Source organism: Budorcas taxicolor, chromosome 15 (genome assembly GCF_023091745.1).
Source record: "Budorcas taxicolor isolate Tak-1 chromosome 15, Takin1.1, whole genome shotgun sequence".
NCBI lineage: Eukaryota > Metazoa > Chordata > Mammalia > Artiodactyla > Bovidae > Budorcas > Budorcas taxicolor.
This window is the reverse complement of record NC_068924.1, coordinates 61,667,697-61,686,957: the sequence shown is the minus strand read 5'-3', so window position 1 is coordinate 61,686,957 and position 19,261 is coordinate 61,667,697. Positions and strand designations below refer to the sequence as shown.

General features: G+C 35.9%; 1 protein-coding gene across 1 annotated transcript in view; it reads right to left on the bottom strand.

The window, feature by feature from the left end:
* Nucleotides 1-19,261, bottom strand: part of QSER1 (glutamine and serine rich 1) — a 42,462-nt gene that overhangs the window by 11,617 nt on the left and 11,584 nt on the right. The window contains exons 3-7 of the mRNA XM_052653131.1: nucleotides 8,960-9,282; nucleotides 8,018-8,134; nucleotides 7,290-7,423; nucleotides 5,420-5,637; nucleotides 490-627 (exon numbers count right to left, since the gene is read on the bottom strand). Of these exons, the coding sequence (XP_052509091.1) occupies nucleotides 490-627; nucleotides 5,420-5,637; nucleotides 7,290-7,423; nucleotides 8,018-8,134; nucleotides 8,960-9,282 (930 nt within the window). The remainder of the gene's footprint in view (nucleotides 1-489; nucleotides 628-5,419; nucleotides 5,638-7,289; nucleotides 7,424-8,017; nucleotides 8,135-8,959; nucleotides 9,283-19,261) is intronic.

Below are 19,261 nucleotides of genomic sequence, written 5' to 3'. Positions count from 1 at the left end.
TACCACTGTTATCTGCTTCATCTTTCCAATTATTAGAAAACAGAAACATAAAAATTGATTGAAATCTGGACCTTCTACATAATATAGATACTTAGTGAAACGGAATGAGGATGAAAAAGATTCTAGGATTTAAAGAAACTAGTAGGTGGGTAGTCACTTAGTCGTGTCCAACACTTCTTGACCCCATGGACTGTAGCCCACCAGGCTCCTGTCCATGGAATTCTCCAGGCAGGAATACTGGAATATTCTCATGAGTAGAAATCAATAAAAATATATTTAATATAAAATCATTCAACTATTCAAACACTTCATGAAAAGCTATGACCCTATGAAATATAAAGCTGTATTTACAGAACCAATATATCAACAGTTTATTAGCTGACAACATATAGGATATATCACAAAAACCACATATTAAACATATAACTAACAGAGAATGAAAAAGATCTGGAAAGTACTGCCAAGAAAGTATTACTTAGCAAACTGTACCATTGCTCTTCTCTAAGGCTTGCATTGTGTCAGGATCCAAAGCAATGCTGACAAGCAATTCCATGTAACTCTTAAAGGTTTCCTTCATTGCTCTTGTGTTCAAAAAACGAGTGACAAAAGGAGCTGGAGGATTAAACTCTGGGAGGGAGAAAAGAGGAAATATTAAATATTCCTTTCTGACAACTTTAAAAACACGTTACCCAACAGCAAGTTACCTACAAGCAGATAAACGGTTATAGATAAAACTTCTTCAAAGTCAAGGTTCTCCCACTCTGCTTTTAAAAACATTTCGAATGAGAGATTCTCAAAGCTGGTTGTGCTATCACAATCACTGGAGAGCTTTGAAAACAAAACAAAACAAAAAACAGACTGCTGGACTTACTAAAACGAATCTGGAGTGGTAATGAAGCTTAAATGCTACACCTTTAAAAAAGTCCCCAGGTGCCTCTGAAGTCCAATACCAGCCCAACATTTGGAAACATTTGCCCTGTAGGGACCTGTTTCCCCTCCCCTGGCCCTACCAGACATCCACTGTGACGTCGTGTTACTTCAAAATTGGATGGGTTTTCTAGTATTTAATTAGTAAAGAAACCATAAAACACCTAATGTATGAGTTAACATATACATATCTCTTCTTTTTACTTCTACACTTAAATTACTATAAAATTCTGGTCTAGAGTCAAGACATATTTTTAAAAATTTTAATGTAAACACAATCTGTATAAAAAAATTTCACTCAAATTCAATGGTAAGAACTGCAAGATCAGAGGAGTGTCTTAAGTTTTACTTTTTTATTCAAATATAGAACCATCATCACAACCTTTAATAGGGGTTCTTAGAGTTTGGTCCAAACCCTTTGAGGTTTCCCCAACAACACTTTCAGGGGTCTCTGATGTCAAGCTGTTTTCCTAATAACATTAAGATGTTAGATACCTTTGTCACTCTGTTGACATTTGTGAAAGTAATGCTGTAAAACTGCTGTGGGCCTTTGCTAGCATGAACTGAGACACTGAAACCAAACTGTACTAGCAGCCATGTACCTTGCCATGACTGTCATCTAACGGTTATGGATCTGAAGGAAAAATAACCCCAAACACTGATTTCACTTAAGAATAATCCTTGAAGAAGCAGTAAAAACTTAACTGTATTAAACCTTTACTCTTGAGTAAATGTCTTAAAACTCTGTGTGATGAAATGAGAGGTATATATAAAGCACTTCTACTATGATGTATGACAGTTACCTCCAGGAGGAGCACCCATGCAATTGTTTGATGAACCAGCCACCTTGTCCACTGGAATACCATTTTTACTTAAAAAATAACAGATACCCTACCCTTATTCAGTATTTGGCAGACATTTTCTTAAAGAAGTGAACCTGTCACTACCAGGAAAACAACTGACAGTATTTGCTGCCAATGATAAAACTGAGGTTCTAAGTGAAAATTAGAATTTCGGAAAACTTATTTCCACCATTGTGAGTCTGACGACCATTTCAATAGTTAAAGACTTCACTGATGAAATTAGTGGTAATATTAAAAATGTTATTTTTTTAATACTGCAAAAATTTATTATGTAAATGTAAAAACTAAAACCATAAGGCTCTTATGAAGAAAATGCAGGGACAAATCTTCATGACCTAGTATTTGGCAATGGATTACAAATATGACACTAAAAACAACACCAATGAATAAAACAGATCAATTTGGCTTCATCAGAATTTTGTGCTTCAAAGGACATTATCAAAAACTGAAATACAGGGCTCACCTCCACAGCACATATACTAAAAAAAAAAAAAAGTGAAATATCAACCTACAGAATGGGAGAAAATATTTTCAAGTCATATACCTAATAAGGGTTTAACATCTACAATATATAAAGAACTTCTACGACTAAGGAACAAAGGAGAGATGAACTGGTCAAAGAACCTGAATAGACATTACTCCAAAGAAAGTAAGAAAATGGCTAGTAAGGAATTGAAAAGATGTCCAACATCACTGGTCACTAGGAAAATACAAATCAAAACCAAATGAGATATCACTTCACACCTACTAAAATACCTATAATCACAAAACAAAATATAACAAGGGTTGGTGAGGATGTGAAGAAAATGGAAACCTATGTATTGTTAGTGGGAGTGTAAAATAGTATAATCACTGTGGAAATCAGTTAGGCAGTTCCTCAAAAAGCTAAATATATAAAATATATGACTCAGCAATTCCACTCTTAGGTATACAAATAATTGGAAAACCAGGACACAAACCTAACAGATACTTGTATGCCAATGTTCACTGCACCATTATTTACAACAGTCAAAATGTGGAAGTAACCCAAGTGTCTATCAATAGAATAAAAAGATAAGGGCATACAATGGATAAACTTATAATGGAATTGCATTCAGTCATAAAAACTAAAAAGTTCTAACATATGCTATATAACATGGATGAACTTTAAAAACATTATGCTAGGTGAAATAAGCCACTCTTACATGAGACACATACGGGAGGCAAATTCAGAGAGACAGAAAATAGATTAGAGATCATCAGCAGCTGGGGGAAAGGGAGAATGGGGAATTATTACCTAATGGTTACAAAGTTTCTATTTAGAGTGATTAAGCAGTTTTGGAAATAGCTATGAGGTTGTGCAACAGTTGTGAATATAATTAATGCTGATGAACTGTACACTTAAAAATGGTTAAAAGTGGCAAGTTTTATGTTATATATATTTTGCCACATTTTAAAATGTGGGAAAAAAATGAAAAAAAAAAAAAAATCAATGAGCTAACAAATATTTTCACATGGCCAAAAAATGTTTAAAGTCATTCATGGATGAAAGATATTTCAAAGGGTAAAACAGATTTTAACATAACAAGCATGAAAAGTTGAAGAAACTACCACTTGTCAAGTTTACAAAATAAAATCCTTTGACTATCAGAGAAAAATATACATAATTATCTGAAAAAGTAATCAAAATACTCCTCTCTTTCCTAACTACATACCTAACGTGAGTCCAGGTCTTCTTCACATACTTTAACCAAAATAACACCTAATAAAAAACCTAATACAGAATATGAAAATCCTATTCTAATTAAACACGAGTGTTTAAAAAACTGACATTAATATGTAACATGTGTATTAGTCACTTAGTCGTGTCAGATGCTTTTCGACCCCATGGACTGTACCCCGCCAGGCTCCTCTGTCCATGGAATTCTCCAGGCAGGAATACTGGAGTGTTCAATGAAATACCGCCATTTCCTTCTCCAGAGGATGTTCCTGACCCAGGAATCAAACCCAGGTCTCCTGCATTGCAGGTAGATTCTTTACCATCTGAGCTATAGGGAAGTCCCTTATATGTAATGGGTTTATTTAAAGTATTTTAAAATTGTTTTAACCGATCCTTGGTGATATACATAGATACAAATCACACACACACACACAAAGTCTTTTGGAATCATCAATATATTTGAAGATTATAAAGAAGTCTTGAAACAAATAGTTTGAAAAACCACCAGCCAAAAAACTATGTTTATTATCATATTTCCTTCTTTTTAAGAAACACTAATAATGCTTGCCTACTAGTGACACCGAGTGGTAATCCAGATTATCAGTGAAAGAAAATTTTCAACTTGATTGTCATCTGAGGAAGCTGTATAAATAACAGTGCAAAGCAGAACTTAAACTTCTCTACTCTAAACAGTAAGCAGGAATGCTAACTGTGAAATTATATATAATGCCTTCCATGAATACTCAAAGCACTAAATTTCTTTACAAATTCTGATACTTTACAAACATTTCTAAATAACTTCATAAGTAGCTTTTAAAAATAATACATTTAAAGCAAACTTGTTACTAAAGAATTTTTATTATAATTCTATTTTTATCCAAGTAATCTCTGAGATCAGCTCCCAGGCAATGATACTTGTAATGCCAGAAACCATCCTAGACATCAACCTCAACAGTACCCCGAAAACTCAACTCATCATTCAGGTTCTGCCAAGAATACATCTTGAATTTCTCAAAAGCTCTGAGAGTTGGCGATGGACAGGAAAGTCTGACATGCTGCAGAGTCCATGAGGTTGCAAAAAGTCAGACACAAATGAGCGACTGAACAGACAGATAATGTCTCATAATTAAAATTCAGATTTTACCATTTGTTCTTTTACTTAAATCCCTCCAAGGATTCCCCTCTGTTTACAGAATCGCAAGCTTTTCAGCTTTAGCATGGCATATGCAGCCTTCCGTCATCCTTTCATGTTTTTCTGACTACCTTATTAGAATAAGAGGTCAGCGTAATTTTTCTGTAAAGCGCCAGATGGTAAATATTTGGCACTTTATGGTCATTGCTCTCTGTAAGAACTACTCAAATCGGTCACTATAAGGGGAAAGTAACTTATGAAAACATGTAAATAATTCCCAGTTTTCCAATAAAATTTTATTAAGCATAGGCTGCAGATCACATTTAGCCCACCAGTAGGAGTTGCCTGCCTCTGCACTGGACTACTGAACTGCTGAAAATTTCTTGTAAATGTTACACAATAAGTTTGATGGCTGATGGATGTTTCCTGGTACATTTCTGTTTTACAACTGTCTCAGGTTTAATTTCTAATAAAGTTAATTTCAATATATAAAGAGCTTACATAAATGCTCACTGGTGTCTTCAACAGTTTCTAACAGTGCACAAAGGGTTCTGAGGTCAAAAAGTATGTTAGATAACTGCTATGTATTTCAATCTTTTCACTTTAGAAAAGAGAAACTAAGGCACAGTTATTTAGCTTAGTCATGGGCAAATATGTGCCTAAGCAGAACTTAATAAGGTAGCTAAATTACCTAATTAAGGAAAAATAAATACATTTTGAATTGTCAGCATCATTGTTGCTCTCCATTAATGCAGCAAATCTCAAATTATCAAGGTATTCATTTCATGAAGAACTCACCCTCATCATCACTACTACTAGAGTGGATCTCAGGAGATGAGTCAGATTGGGATGATGAAAATTCTTCTTTCCATTTCTTCCTTTTCTTTGGTGGTGGCTCAGCCTTTACTTTTAGCTGTTTAACTTTGGGTTTCATGGAAGGGGCTTTTGTTGTTGCAGTTTTTGGTGTTGGAGGATCAGAAGTTTTACTGCTGTTACTTGGCTTAGCCTGAACAGTTCTGCAATGTTACAAACAGACTTCATCAACACACTGAAATCTCGTCTAATTCAAATAAATTAATAAGGGACTTCCCTGGTGGTCCAATGGTTAGACCTTTGCGCCTCCACTGCAAGGGGTGCAGGTTCAAACCCTAGTTGGATAACTAAAATCCCACAGGACACACAACTTGGCCAAATAAAGTAAATAATTAAACAAAAATTTAGAATAAAAAATTTTTATATAAATACTTTAATTACAAATAAACAGAAAATCAAGAAACACTGGAGAAAAAAATTTAATCACCTCACCAATACCTCCAAAATAAAGTCTAAGCCCTACACACAGCCAATGGCGACTGCTCCAAAATTCTCTTGAAATATACTCTTTAACACTGACATTCAACATATTCAGTTAGTAAGGGACTATATTAATTCAACCCCTATTATTTCTCTCTCTCCCTCCACTCCTTTCCCCTCACGAACTCATTTTTCCTGACTATGAGGCTGTACTGCAGATGACCAATGGACTTCTAGTCACATCAGCCTTGGAACATCAGAACTCTCACAAGCTCTGTTGGTGCCAGGTTTTGATATGGACTCTCAACTGCACCTGTGCCAGAGTCCCCGAAGTAAGATTTGCTGTGCCCTGGTTTTGGAGATTTGAAGGAGAGGATAAAATTCCATCACAGAGATAAAGTGGCTGTGTCCAATAAGCTGGAATCTTCATTAACTAGATCTTCTGAGCACTAGATTGAGAATATCTAGGCTCACACCTGCTTTCCCATACAGATTAAAGAGAATGTGGCTGGGTCATCACTTCCAAATTCATGGTTTTCCAAATTCATGCTCCAGACAAGCCAGAGTCACATTAACATATGATGACAATTCTAATGTAACGTACAGGTCTTAAACAGGTTTTTCTCATTTTAAATTTGACATTTCGTTATTATTTTCATTTTACTTTTAGATTAAAAGAGGGGAGCTAAGCAAGGTTATCTTTTTTCCTTTTTTTTTTTGGCTGTACCATGTGCAGGATCTTAGGCTACCCTGGTGGCTCAGAGGGTAAAGCGTCTGCCTACAATGTGGGATACTCGGGTTCGATCTCTGGGTCGGGAAGATCCCTTGGAGAAGGAAATGGCACCCCACTCTAGTACTCTTGCCTGGAAAATCCCATAGACTGAGAAGCGTGGTAGGCTACAGTCCATGGGGTCGCAAAGAGTCAGACATGACTGAGCGACTTCACTTCACTTCACCATGTGCAGGATCTTAGTACCTGACCAGGGATCAAACCTGCGATCCCTGAAGTGGAAGCATGGAATCTTAACCTCTAGATCACCAGAGAAGTCCCTAGAAATGCTATATTAATTTAGGTCATAAAGAGATGGATTCACATCTTTAGACTGTAAATCCAATTATTTTCTACTATACTAGGGTGACACCAAAAGGACTCAGGGAAGAAAAAGGTATCCACCCCACCATGATAGCCACAGGCTTTATAATTCCTGTCTCATTACTTCAAAAGGAATCACTTATGACATTAAGCAATGATTTTCAGACTTGTATATAATGGAAAAAAATAATCAGTCCCTTTAATTGATATAATTCTTTGTATATCACCAATCATAAGTTTTCCAATAATTATTACAAACATATTATATAAAATAATAAATACCTGATAGTTTGTGAAGGTTTATTTCTTGGCTTTTTGGAACATACTCTGACATACTCCTTTTTGTTAGTGTTTTCAATGAACTTCACATATATCCTTTTGTATTTATTCTTTGCATCTCCAAAATATCCAAGGTACTAAGGAAAGAAGCACTTTGAATTACTTAATTGTACATTCCGTACATAAAATATTCCCTTGTTGTCATGACACACTGTCATAAAGTCATCCTTCAAAATGAAGCTCAGGCCAGGCTAATTGCACCCTCAATAAGAATGATCCCAGCCTCATTCTTAACTGCAAGCCTATATATAGATGTAGTCTTCTTTGGCTAATCATCAGATGCTTACTTGCTCAATGCTATTAAACAACTACTCAAGTAAAAAGGAATAATTCTGTAAGTCTTGGTAAATCAGGATATTTGACTGACAGAATAATCAATGTAAGTGTTTCTAGGTCCATCAGAATTCTTCCCACACTAATGTTAATTCCTTCCCATTATTAAAAAAAAAAAGAGTTAAGCCATTTAAGTAGTTGGTATTTATATATTAATTTTATTTTAAAATCAGAGCATCATATACTCTATAGTTCAAATTTTATGCTACTTATTAATATATCATAGATGCTCAATATAAATACATTAAACAATACATTTAAATTTTTATCATTCTGTATTTTACCCAAGATCACTGTCAAAAAATAGGAAGCTTAATGTAAACAAGCATTTTACTTACACTATTTGTAGCAGCAAATTCTCTTTGCCCATCTCGAATTTCAGGAACAAACTTCTGTAATAAGGCTTTTTGTACTTTCCAAATAGCTGGGGGTTCTTTTCCTGTTTTTAAAGACTCCTGTAAGAAGAATTAATGACATTTATAAAAAGTAGCAATATAGTCTAGATTTATAGAATCTGAGAGCTGAAAGGAATCTTAAAGAACTTCCTAGTTCAACCTTTTATCTTTTACCTAGCTGAACTTTCACAGTAATTCTTATACATCAGCTATTCATTCAGTCTCTGCTGAAATTCTTCCAGAAACAGGGAGTACAAATATATAAAGTAGCCCACTACCCTTTACTATAGCTACTGGAAAGTTTTCCGCTAATGATACATTGTTTGTGCAATTTTATTACATATAGCACGTACATATTCAAAACTATCAGAAACAAATATGCTAAAATACTAACAACAGACAATTGTGAATGGAAGGAATATGGATAATTTAAACATTATGTTCTTCACTGTATTTTTTAATGCCATTTCTCTCCACTGCAATTAAAAAATAAAATTAAAGCAGGCAAACATGGCTTATTCATGTTGATGTTTGGCAGAAACCAACACTATTCTGTAAAGCAATTATCCTTCAATTTAAAAAATTGATAAATTTAAAATTTAAAAAAAGCAAGCAAACAAAACCCCCAAAATAAGTGTTCTTAATAGTGCTAAAATTTCTTACACGAAATTGTAATATTCTACAATTTGAAATTACAAAAAAATAGTCTAATGCTACTTTCACATTATATTCCTATTATTTTCTTTAAATTTTAAAATTACATAAATAACCATTTTCTCCAAACTTCGTAATTCTTCACAACTTAATCTAGACACAAGGTATTAAGCCATCATGAAGACACACCCCCTAAACTATGACCTTTAGACCTGGGAACATTCACATTACCTTAAAAGTCTCTATGTCTTCTATCTTTACCACAAATTCATCACGCTCTCTGTACTGGCCTTCTCCTCCACTTTCTGGGTCCTCCTCATCTGTAAAACCTTCTATGGCAACAGTGTCCTGTCCTTTGGCAAACTGGTCTGAAAGAAGACCGTCAAGTTCGATGGACTTTGGGGGTTCTGAAGAGTTTATATTTTCTGGGGTCTTTGCTGCAGATGGAGGAGAGTAGAGAGTTTCTTGCTTAACTGCACCCACAGCGGTGGAGGAAGTAGCGGCAGTACCAGTAGCGATGGCAGTTGTGCTAGCAGTCGCCACCTGTGTGGCTTCTGAAAGTAGATCAAGCAAATGCAAATTAGCAATACAAAATATCAAACATTTATTTGCTTTGAGTAAAATCTGCACAGTTTACAAAGGGCCTTTATTATTTTTGCCATCAAATTGTTTGAAACAATGAAACTAAAGAATGCTTGTTAGAGGCAGAGGATGGACTTGTGGACACAGTGGGGGAAGGAGCAGGCGGGCAGGCTGAGGAAGCAGCACTGACTTACATGCACCACCATGTGTCGCTGCCGCGTGACACACGGAGCCAGCCTGCACCCGGGCACAGCGGGCGAAGGAGAGGGCGGGCGGGCTGAGGAAGCAGCACTGATACACGCACCACCATGTGTGAGACAGGTGACCGGCGGGCCGCTGCCGCGTGGCACATGAAGCCAGCCTGCACCCAGCCACAGCCTAGAGGCAGGATGTGGGAGGACGGAGGAAGGCTTAAGAGGAAGAGGATATATGAATATATATATACATATACATGTGTGTGTGACCGACTCAACAGTATGCAGAATGCTGTATGCAGAAACCAATACAACCCTGTAAAGCAATTATCCACCAATTAAAAAAATCGAAATAAAAAAAGAGCATTTATTAACTTCTCAACATCTGGATGACAATTAGAAAGAGAGCCTCCATCAACCTAAACTTGCCCCTAGTTCCACCTAAGTAGCACAAAAATATTTTTAAAAGAACAGAGACAAAAAAGTGATGTAAGACTAGGGTCAGACAACCAAAGCTGTGAAGGCCTAGAAGAAGAAAAGCCATTGAAGGTGGGAAACAAAACAATACCCCTCAAATACTTTGAAACAGCACTGGAAGCTAAATAAGAAGGATCATAAAGTAATATGAAAAACTGTATGCCAATAAATAACTTAGGTGAATGGGACAAATTCCTAGAAAGACAAAAGCTACCAAAAGAACTCAAGAAGAAAGAGAACATCTGAATATTCAGCCCAACAACAAAACAATAAAACAAATTAAAAACATCCCACAATGCTAAGCACAGGTCAAAATGGGTACAAAGGTGGGTTCTATCAACAGTTAAGAATTAATACCAATCCATCATAAACTCAAAGAGATAAGAGGAAATACTTCCCAACTCATTCAAGGCCAGCATTATTCCAATACTTAAACTAGACAAAAACATCATGAAAACACTATAGACCACTATCCCCTTTGAACACAAACACAAAAATCACTAGCAAAATATGAACAAATATTCCAACATATAAAAGAAGTATATGGGCTTCCCAGGTGGCTCAGTGGTAAAGAATCCGCCTGCCAAGCAGAAGATGTAGGAGACATGGGTTCAAATCCCTGCATCAGCAAGATCCCTGGAAAACGAAATGGCAACCCACTCCAGTAAACATCGTGACCAAGTGAGTTTTATCACAGAAAGGCATGCTTGGTTTAACAGCTAATCAGAGACTTCCCTGGTGGCCCAGTGTTAAGATACCAGGCTTCTACTGCAAGGGATGCAGGTTTGATCCCTGGTCAGGGAACTAAGATCCCCCATACTGTGCAGCATGACCAAAATAAAAAAAGAGAAATCGGCACCAAAATCCCTATTAAAATCCTAGCTGATGTTTTTTGTTTTTGCAGAAACTAACAAACTACTCCTAAAATTCATATGGAAAAGTGAGAGAACAGTCAAAATAATCCTGCAAACGAAGAATAAATTTGGAGGACTCGCATTTCAGAAATTCCAAATCATACCACAGTAATTGAATTTCAAAACTTAATTACTCCTTTAGTAATTAAGGCAGTGTGATAATAGCAAACGATAGATATGCAGATCAAAAGACTAGAATTAAAATCCAGAAGTAAACTCTGTATTTACAGTGAAATGATTGTGAACAAGGGTGCCAAAATCATTCCATGGGGGAACCAAGAAAAGGCCTTTTGACAAATGGTACTGGGACAACTGGATAGGAATAAAGAATAAAGCTGGATGTCTACCTCATACCATATACAAAAATTCATTGAAAGCAGATTATAGTCATAAATGTGAAAGCTAAAATTATAAATGTCTTAGCTTCATGACCTTACAAGTAACAAAAGAAAGAATAAGTTGGACTTGACCAAAATTGAAAACTTGTACTACAGCTGATGCCATCACAAAACTGGATTGATAACCTACAGAATGGGAAACACTGTTTACAAATCATACACCTGCCAGGTATTAGTATCCAGAATAGATAAAGAACTCTTAAATCTCAAAAAGAAGAAAGACAAATAACCCAATTTAAAAAGTGAGTAAGACCTGTTTGTCCAAAAATATAAAAATTGTCGATAAGCACATGAAAGGCCACCCAACACTATAGGTCAATTGCATTAGATCAATGCAACTTCAGTAGCTAATTGCAGTCTTGCCGTCTAACCTACTAGGATGGCTCTAAAAATACAGAAAAAAACATACTAGCAGACATGAAGAGAAACTAGAACCCTTGTACCTTGATGGAGAGAATGTAAAATGGTACAGCCACCTTGGAGAACAGTTTGGCCACTTCTCAAAATGTTAAGCGTGGCACACAGGACTCTATAGTTGTGGCAAGCAGGCTTAGGTTATCCAAGGCACATAGGATTTGGTTCCCCAACCAGGGATCGAACCCCGTCCCCTGTGTTTAAAGCAAACTGTGGTTTCTTTACCACTGGACCACCAGGTAAGTCTCCTGTTCTAATATATTTCTATGTTACTATAATTATATATTATGCTTTCTTCCTCAAAAATGTAATCCAATATATCCAAAGTATTGTTTCAACACATAGTCACGTTGAGGAAAGCCGATCAAAAATGTACATAAATGGAAAAATAATTTTTATGTCTTGTGACCAGAAGATTCTCTATATTAAACACTTAAATACTTGTACAGTAGATCCAAAGTAATGTTTTGCCAGTGTAATATAAAACAAATGTAAAGGTAAAAAGAATGCATCTTTTGAGTGGGTGCGGCATTTTAAAATGATTCATTTATGAATTCATGGGTGAATATTACATATTGACATGGGTTTTATAACCAATTTTATTTTTATCCTTTATTGATATAAAAACTGGGAAACACTGTTCTTATAAGTAATGGATAAATGAAGGAATAAAGGAGATTTTATTATACCAATGTCACTGAATTTTAAAAATATACTGTTTCCAAGTTACATGGCAAAACAAATCACATAGCTATCTAACAAAAACAGAGATACTGCCACCAGCAGACTCTCAGAAAAGGAAACTGTAATGGACATGCTTTAGTCATAAGCGAAGTCATCTCAAAGAGAAGACATGAGGTGCAGGAAAGAACGGAGGGCAATATGGTAACTGTGTGTGTGCTTAGTCGCTCAGTCATGTCCCACTCTGTGTGACCCCAGGGACTATAGCCTGCCAGACTCCTCTGTCCATGGGGATTCTCCAGGCAAGAATACTGCAGTAGGTTGCCAAGCTCTCCTCCAGGAGGTCTTCCCAACCCAGAGATTGAACCCAGGTCTTCTGCATTGCAGGCAGATTCTTTACTGTCTGAGCCATGAGGGAAGTCCAAGAATACTGGAGTGAGTAGCCTATCCCTTCTCCAGGGGATCTTCCTGACCCAGGAATCAAACCGGGGTCTCCTGCATTGCAGGCAGATTCTTTACCAGCTGAGCTACCAAGGTAAATGTATAAATAAAACGAAATAATCATTGACTATTTTAAAAAATGTTTCTTATTGAGTATTAATTAGAAAACAAGATAGAATTAAAATACACAGGGGAATTCCCCGGCAGTCCAGTGGTTAGGACTCCTCTCTTCTACTGCTAGGGGCCTGAATTCAATACCTGGTCAAGGAAACAAGATCTTACAAGCTGTGTCATGGCCAAAATGAAAAAAAAAAAAAAAAAAAAAAACATGGTTATCTACCAATAAAAAGAGTGAGGCAAAGTGAGAGCATAAAATGGAATTTTAGTGCTCAGTCTTTATGCTGTTCAGGAGAAAAATGAGATACTAACAGATTTTGAGGAGGTGAAAATGCATACTGTAATCCCTATTAAAATCAGGAAAAGAACAAAAATATTTCATCACAGTCATCAGGGGGTGAGGGGTAAGAATGAAGACTGACCATGTGTTGATGATTACTGAAACTGAATGATGCATAAACTGGTTTAATTATATCAATCTTTATAACTTTGTGTTTGAAATTTCCATAATAAAAAAGTTAGGAAATATTTTATAAAAAGAATAGCTTCCAAATTAGTGACAGGAAAAACTTATCAATACTATATAATGTCCTTTATGAAAAGTTTTAAAATGAGCCAAAGAAAATACAGACACACGTGGTAGAATTATAAAAGAAAAGCATGGAAGCAAGTCAGACAGTGTTTAGTTCTACAGATTATGACCTGGATCTACTTTAATACTCTATTTTTGAACTTCCTTGCTTTCCAATGAGTAACATTTAACACAGTAAACTTCCTTCTTTGCCCCACTCACTTTTGGCACATTCCACTGGTTTCAAAATATAACGTTCCACTGTTCTAAGTGGTCTGTCATTTCAGTTTTAATTTCCTTTTAAAGCCATGAGTTATTCAGAAGTCATCAGAAGTTATTTAGAACTTTTAGGAAGAAAAACTTACTTTTTAATCTTTTTGTCCTTTTTTTCTTTCTGCTTTTCTTTTACGAAATTACTGCATTATGGTTAGGGAATATGTCTTAATTAATATCCACATTTTCAAATTTATGAAAATTTTGTGTGTGTTTTCCTTATGTGTGTTGCATTTTCATACATAAGTTATGAGGGGCTTCCCTGGCAGCTCAGGTGGTAAAGAATCTGCCTGCAATGCAGGAGACCCGAGTTCAGTACTTGGGTCCAGCAGATCCCCTGGAAAAGGAAATGGCAACCCACTCCAGTATTCTTGCCTGGAGAATCCCACGGACAGAGGAGCCTGGCGGGCTACAGTCCATGGGGCTGCAGAGTCGGACACGACTGAGTGACTGAGCATGCACACTCACACACGTGAGTTCTATCTCCCAAGAAAAAATGTTCTGAAAGAACAGAGACATAGAAAACATACTAAAAATGCTAACAATAAGATTACTACAGCAATATTAAAAACAGAAATGGGAAATGTGAAAAAGATTTCATTACGATAAAAGGAAATAGAACTGTAGTAAAATTTTATGCACCCAATTATATGGGTTTAAAACATCACGGGAACAGTATTAGAAAAGCAATAAAACATAGTTGGATATTTTAACACACCTTTTTCAGGAATCAACAGATCAAGTAATCTAAAAACAAATAAGTATAGGGAGGATTTTAAAAAAATTTTATTAAAAATTTTAAACATACATAAAATTAGAGAATACAAACCCTCACATACCATAACCCAACTGTAACAATCATACACATTTTGATATACTTCTTTTATTTTTCTGTCACCCCTATTATATCTGCTGGGATAGTTTAAGGCAAATTCCAGATCTATCATTTTTATACCTGCAACATATATATACATTTTTCTTAAATAACCTAAAGTCATTTATTATATTAAACAGAAAATAAAGATATAAAGGGTTTGAACAATATTACCAATAAAATCTATCAGCACTTGATACTCATGGGACATTTATAAAAATTGACATTTACCAAGCTACTAACAAAATTTCCATAAATTTCAAAATGTAGGCATTACCTAAGCCATATTCCTTTGACCACAATAGAACAGGGCCATAAATTAATAATAAAGGACTACCAGCAGGGCTATAAATTATTAATAGTAATAAAGGAATAAAAACAACAAAAACTCCAAAAACCTACTAGGAAACAGGTAAAAATCCACTCTTCTTAATAATTATTGGGGTAAAAAGGAAATCAAAACTAAAATGACAAACCATTTGGAAAGGAGAGTGAGAAACGTAACAAATTGAAGCCAGAGGAATAAAGCCACAGTGTGGTGGGGGTGGGGCCTGGCGGGGAAATTTACGACTTTAATCCCATTCATTAGAAAGCAACAAAAAAATAAACTGGCCAATGAGAGATTATTCAACCCAGGGAACAGAAGGAAAAAGAACTGATAAAAGCAGAAATTAAGAAAAAGTGAGTAAAAAGTGATAGGAGCAAAAAAAAAAAAAAAAAGTACACTTGTTCTTTAAAAAGAACCATTAAATAGGCAATTGTTCCATAGATTGATAAGGAAAAAGATTCAAATAATCACAACAAGAAAGAGAACATAAACTGCATAACAGAGGAGACTGAAAACTTTTGAGGAAACACTATGTACAATTTTATAACAACAAATTTTAAAATCTAAATTAGAGACATCATTTTACTGGAAAATAAATAAATAAACTGACCCAGATAGATCAAACTATCAGGAAAAAACTGTTAAGTCCCAGATGTATTCTTAGAAAGTTCCACCAAATCCCAGTTATATATAGCAAACTTTTTCAAATTGAAACAAATAAAAAAGCTTTCCTAATTTAATTTATAAGGTTAGCAAATTCCTGAAAACAAAAGTGAACAAAAACACTATACACTAATCCCATTTGTGAATCTAGGTGTACAGATCCCAAACAAAATACTAGCAACTTAAATCCTACAATGGACGAAAGTGATTCATCATGACCAAGCAGAGTTCATGGCAGAAATTTTAAAAAGGAGGCTCAGCATTAGGAAATCAAGTAACAGATCAATGTAGGAAAAAAGAAGGCAGATTTGTCAAAGTGAAAGTGAAGTCACTCAGTTGTGTCCGACTCTTTGCGACCCTGTGGACTGTAGCCCACCAGGCTCCTCCGTCCATGGGATTCTCCAGGCAAGAATACTGGAGTGGGTTGCCATTTCCTTCTCCAGGGGAATCTTCCCAATCCAGGGATCGAACCCGGGTCTCCCGCATTGCAGGCAGATGCTTTAACCTCTGAGCTACCAGGGAAGCCCAAGAAACTCAAAAGAGCATCTGACAAAATTTAATGCTTACTGTTAATGAAAAAAAAAAAAAAAACTTTTAAGAACTTCAAAAGAGAAGGACATTTTCTTAAAGAGTACAGTATATTAGAAACTGACAAATAATTTCCAACACTACGTATTTTACTAAATATCAACAAGAAGGCTGGGATGCTGGCCATCATTAAACAACAGAGGCCTGAGCCAGTAAGATAAATTACCGCCCACCCCCAGAAAAAGAAAGATAAACTACCGTTATTTTTAGAAGATACAATAATCTATTTTAAAAATGCAAGAGAATCAGGTGGAAAAACCATCAAAATAAAAAATCAACAAAAATGCCAAGATAATGCCGGGATAAGATAATGCCGGGATGAGAATCCCTGGTCCAGAGGATTCCACATGCCATGGGGCAACTAAGCCCCTGTACCACAATTGCTGAGTCCCTGCTCTAGAGCCCGCGAGCCACACTACGGAAGCCCATGAGCCCATGCTTTGCAGTGAGAGAAGCCACCACACTGAGAAGACCATGCACCACAACTAAGAGCAGCCCCAGCTCACTGCAACTGGAGAAAGCCATGCACAGCAACAAAGATGCAGTGACACCAAAAACAAAATAAACGAATAAAATAAATTTCAACCAAAATACCAAACGCACTGAAGACATGAAAATCAACCAATGCCACACATTATCAGCAACTAATGAGAGAACAGTATCATGAAAACTGTATTTAAAATAATAAAAAAATACTATTAAGGCTATAATATAGATTATCTATGTGGAAAAATGGTAAGATATTAAAAGACATAAGATCCGAATAAGTAGAACAACATTACATTCCGTAAGTGGATGAGAAGACAGTATAGTAAAGATAACAATTCTCCCTTAAAATTATGAATTCAATGTAATCACAATCAAAATCAAAACACTCAAGGGGCTTCTATTGGCCCATTATAGAATAGTCTGAGGATCAGAAATAATGACTGTAATTTGTAAGACAATAAATTTTTTAAAATTCATGAAAGGCTTCTGGTGCCAACTAAGATCAAATAAGTCCATTAGACCTACTTATTACAACTAAAACCGCTGGACAAAACATAAAATGGAACTACCGGAAGACTACGAAAAGTTAGTAACTACAGGCAGATTGGGAAGGGAAGGCCAAACTGAAATAACTATTTATTTATTTATGAGAAAGATGTTTCCTCATTTTCTTTCCTCTTACCACCTGGCAGGTCTAGAGGGTGGCCCCTATGCAGAACTATACAGGACACAGATAACAAAACCCCCAAGAAAATCTATCTTTTTGGACAGAGGAGTAGGGAAAGGAGACCCATGCAAGGTGAGAGTATGCGGAGGCTATTCCATTTCTTTCTTCTTCTCTTTCTCTTTCCCAGCCCTGCCCCAAAGGCAACCGAAGTCACAGAGCTGCAACACAGAAGCAGTAAACCCAACACTGTAAACCTGGACAAAGCACCTGTCTTTTTGGAGAACCAGAGGAACCTGGATGGGCCATGAGCTCCTACAGCATGAAGAGCAGAAAATGTTGTATGTCAATTATATCTCAATAAAGCTGAGGGACAATGTGTAGGAAAATTACCTGTTCTTTTTTTTCCTCCTCTCTTATTGCACTGCCCTGGGGCAGTCCCAGTTACACAGAATCATAGTAAAGCATGGGCAGTTTTTAAAAAGTCCAAGGAAAATTCCAGCGTTCTAGTCCAAATGACCAGGAAAGGAAACCCTGGGAGTTGGGCATGTAGGGCAGTTCCCAGAGAAGAGAATTGAAGAGTGGTATCCTCTAATTCTGTGCATGAACCCACACAAATCCTAGTTTCATGCTTAAACTGCACATATGCAGAAGAGACCCAAACTAGTACAGCAAAGTCTTTGAGACCTAAACTATAACAAAGTCTACCATGCATCCAAGTTTCAGACTAACTGCTGAGTCAGATCCAAAGAAGCAGAGCAAAGGCTTTGAAAACTGAACTAACATCAGACCACCACTCAAAGGTGAGACAGAACTTAGGGTCTGACTGCTTGCTAAAACAAAGCAAACCAATATTCTCCAGAGGATTTTAACAAAACCCAGAATCTTACAGTATTGTACTCAAAATGTGCAGGATACAATTCAAGATTGCTCAATATATAAAGAACCAGAAAAATGTGACCAATTTTCAAAGGGAAAAGATAATGAGCAGATGCCACTCTAAGGTGACTCAGATGTTGAAATTATCAAAGACTTGAAGACAGCTATCATAACCATGCCCCCTGAGGTAAGACAAACATACTTTTGAAATGAATGGAGATAAGTAAGTTCTCAGCAGAGAAACTAGAACTAGAAAAAAGAACACCAAATACAAATTTTATTTTATTTATTTTTTTTCAAATACAAATTTTAGAGTTGAAAAAAATATTTGAAAATATCTGAAATAAAAACTACTCCCTGGGAAGACTCAGTAGTGAACTGAGAAGGTGAAAAAGTCAAAGAACTTGAAGATAGACCAACAGAAATGATAAAATCTGAAGAACAGAGAGGAAGAAAAGATTGAAGAAATAAACAGAAACTCAGAAACCTGAGGAATAATATCAAAATATTTTACTTTCATGTCACTGGAGTCCAATAAGAAAGAGTTTGGTGCACAAAAAAGAATGCCTGCAAACTTCTCAAATTTTGAAAAAGATACACATTTTACAGATTCAAAAAGCTCAGTAAACTCCAAACAGGATGAACCTTATCCAGAGAAATAATTACATGACTGAAAGTCAAAGAAAAAGTTTTAAAAATGGAATACGTCTTTGGGCTGAAAGGAAATGATACCAGAGGGAAACAGGGAGTATGAGGAATAACGGAAGTACAAGAGCAATTATAAATATCTGGGTAAATATAATAGACTATTTTGCTCCTATTAAATTATTTAGAATATGTATGCTGGTTGTAAGCAAAAATTATTTCTCTATCAGGGCTTTCAACAGGACAAATACATATAAGAGCAAGGGTAAAGAGAGTTCTATGGTTTGTAGGTTTCGGCATTTTATTTCATGTAGTAAAAATATTAACTAAGTGGATTGTAA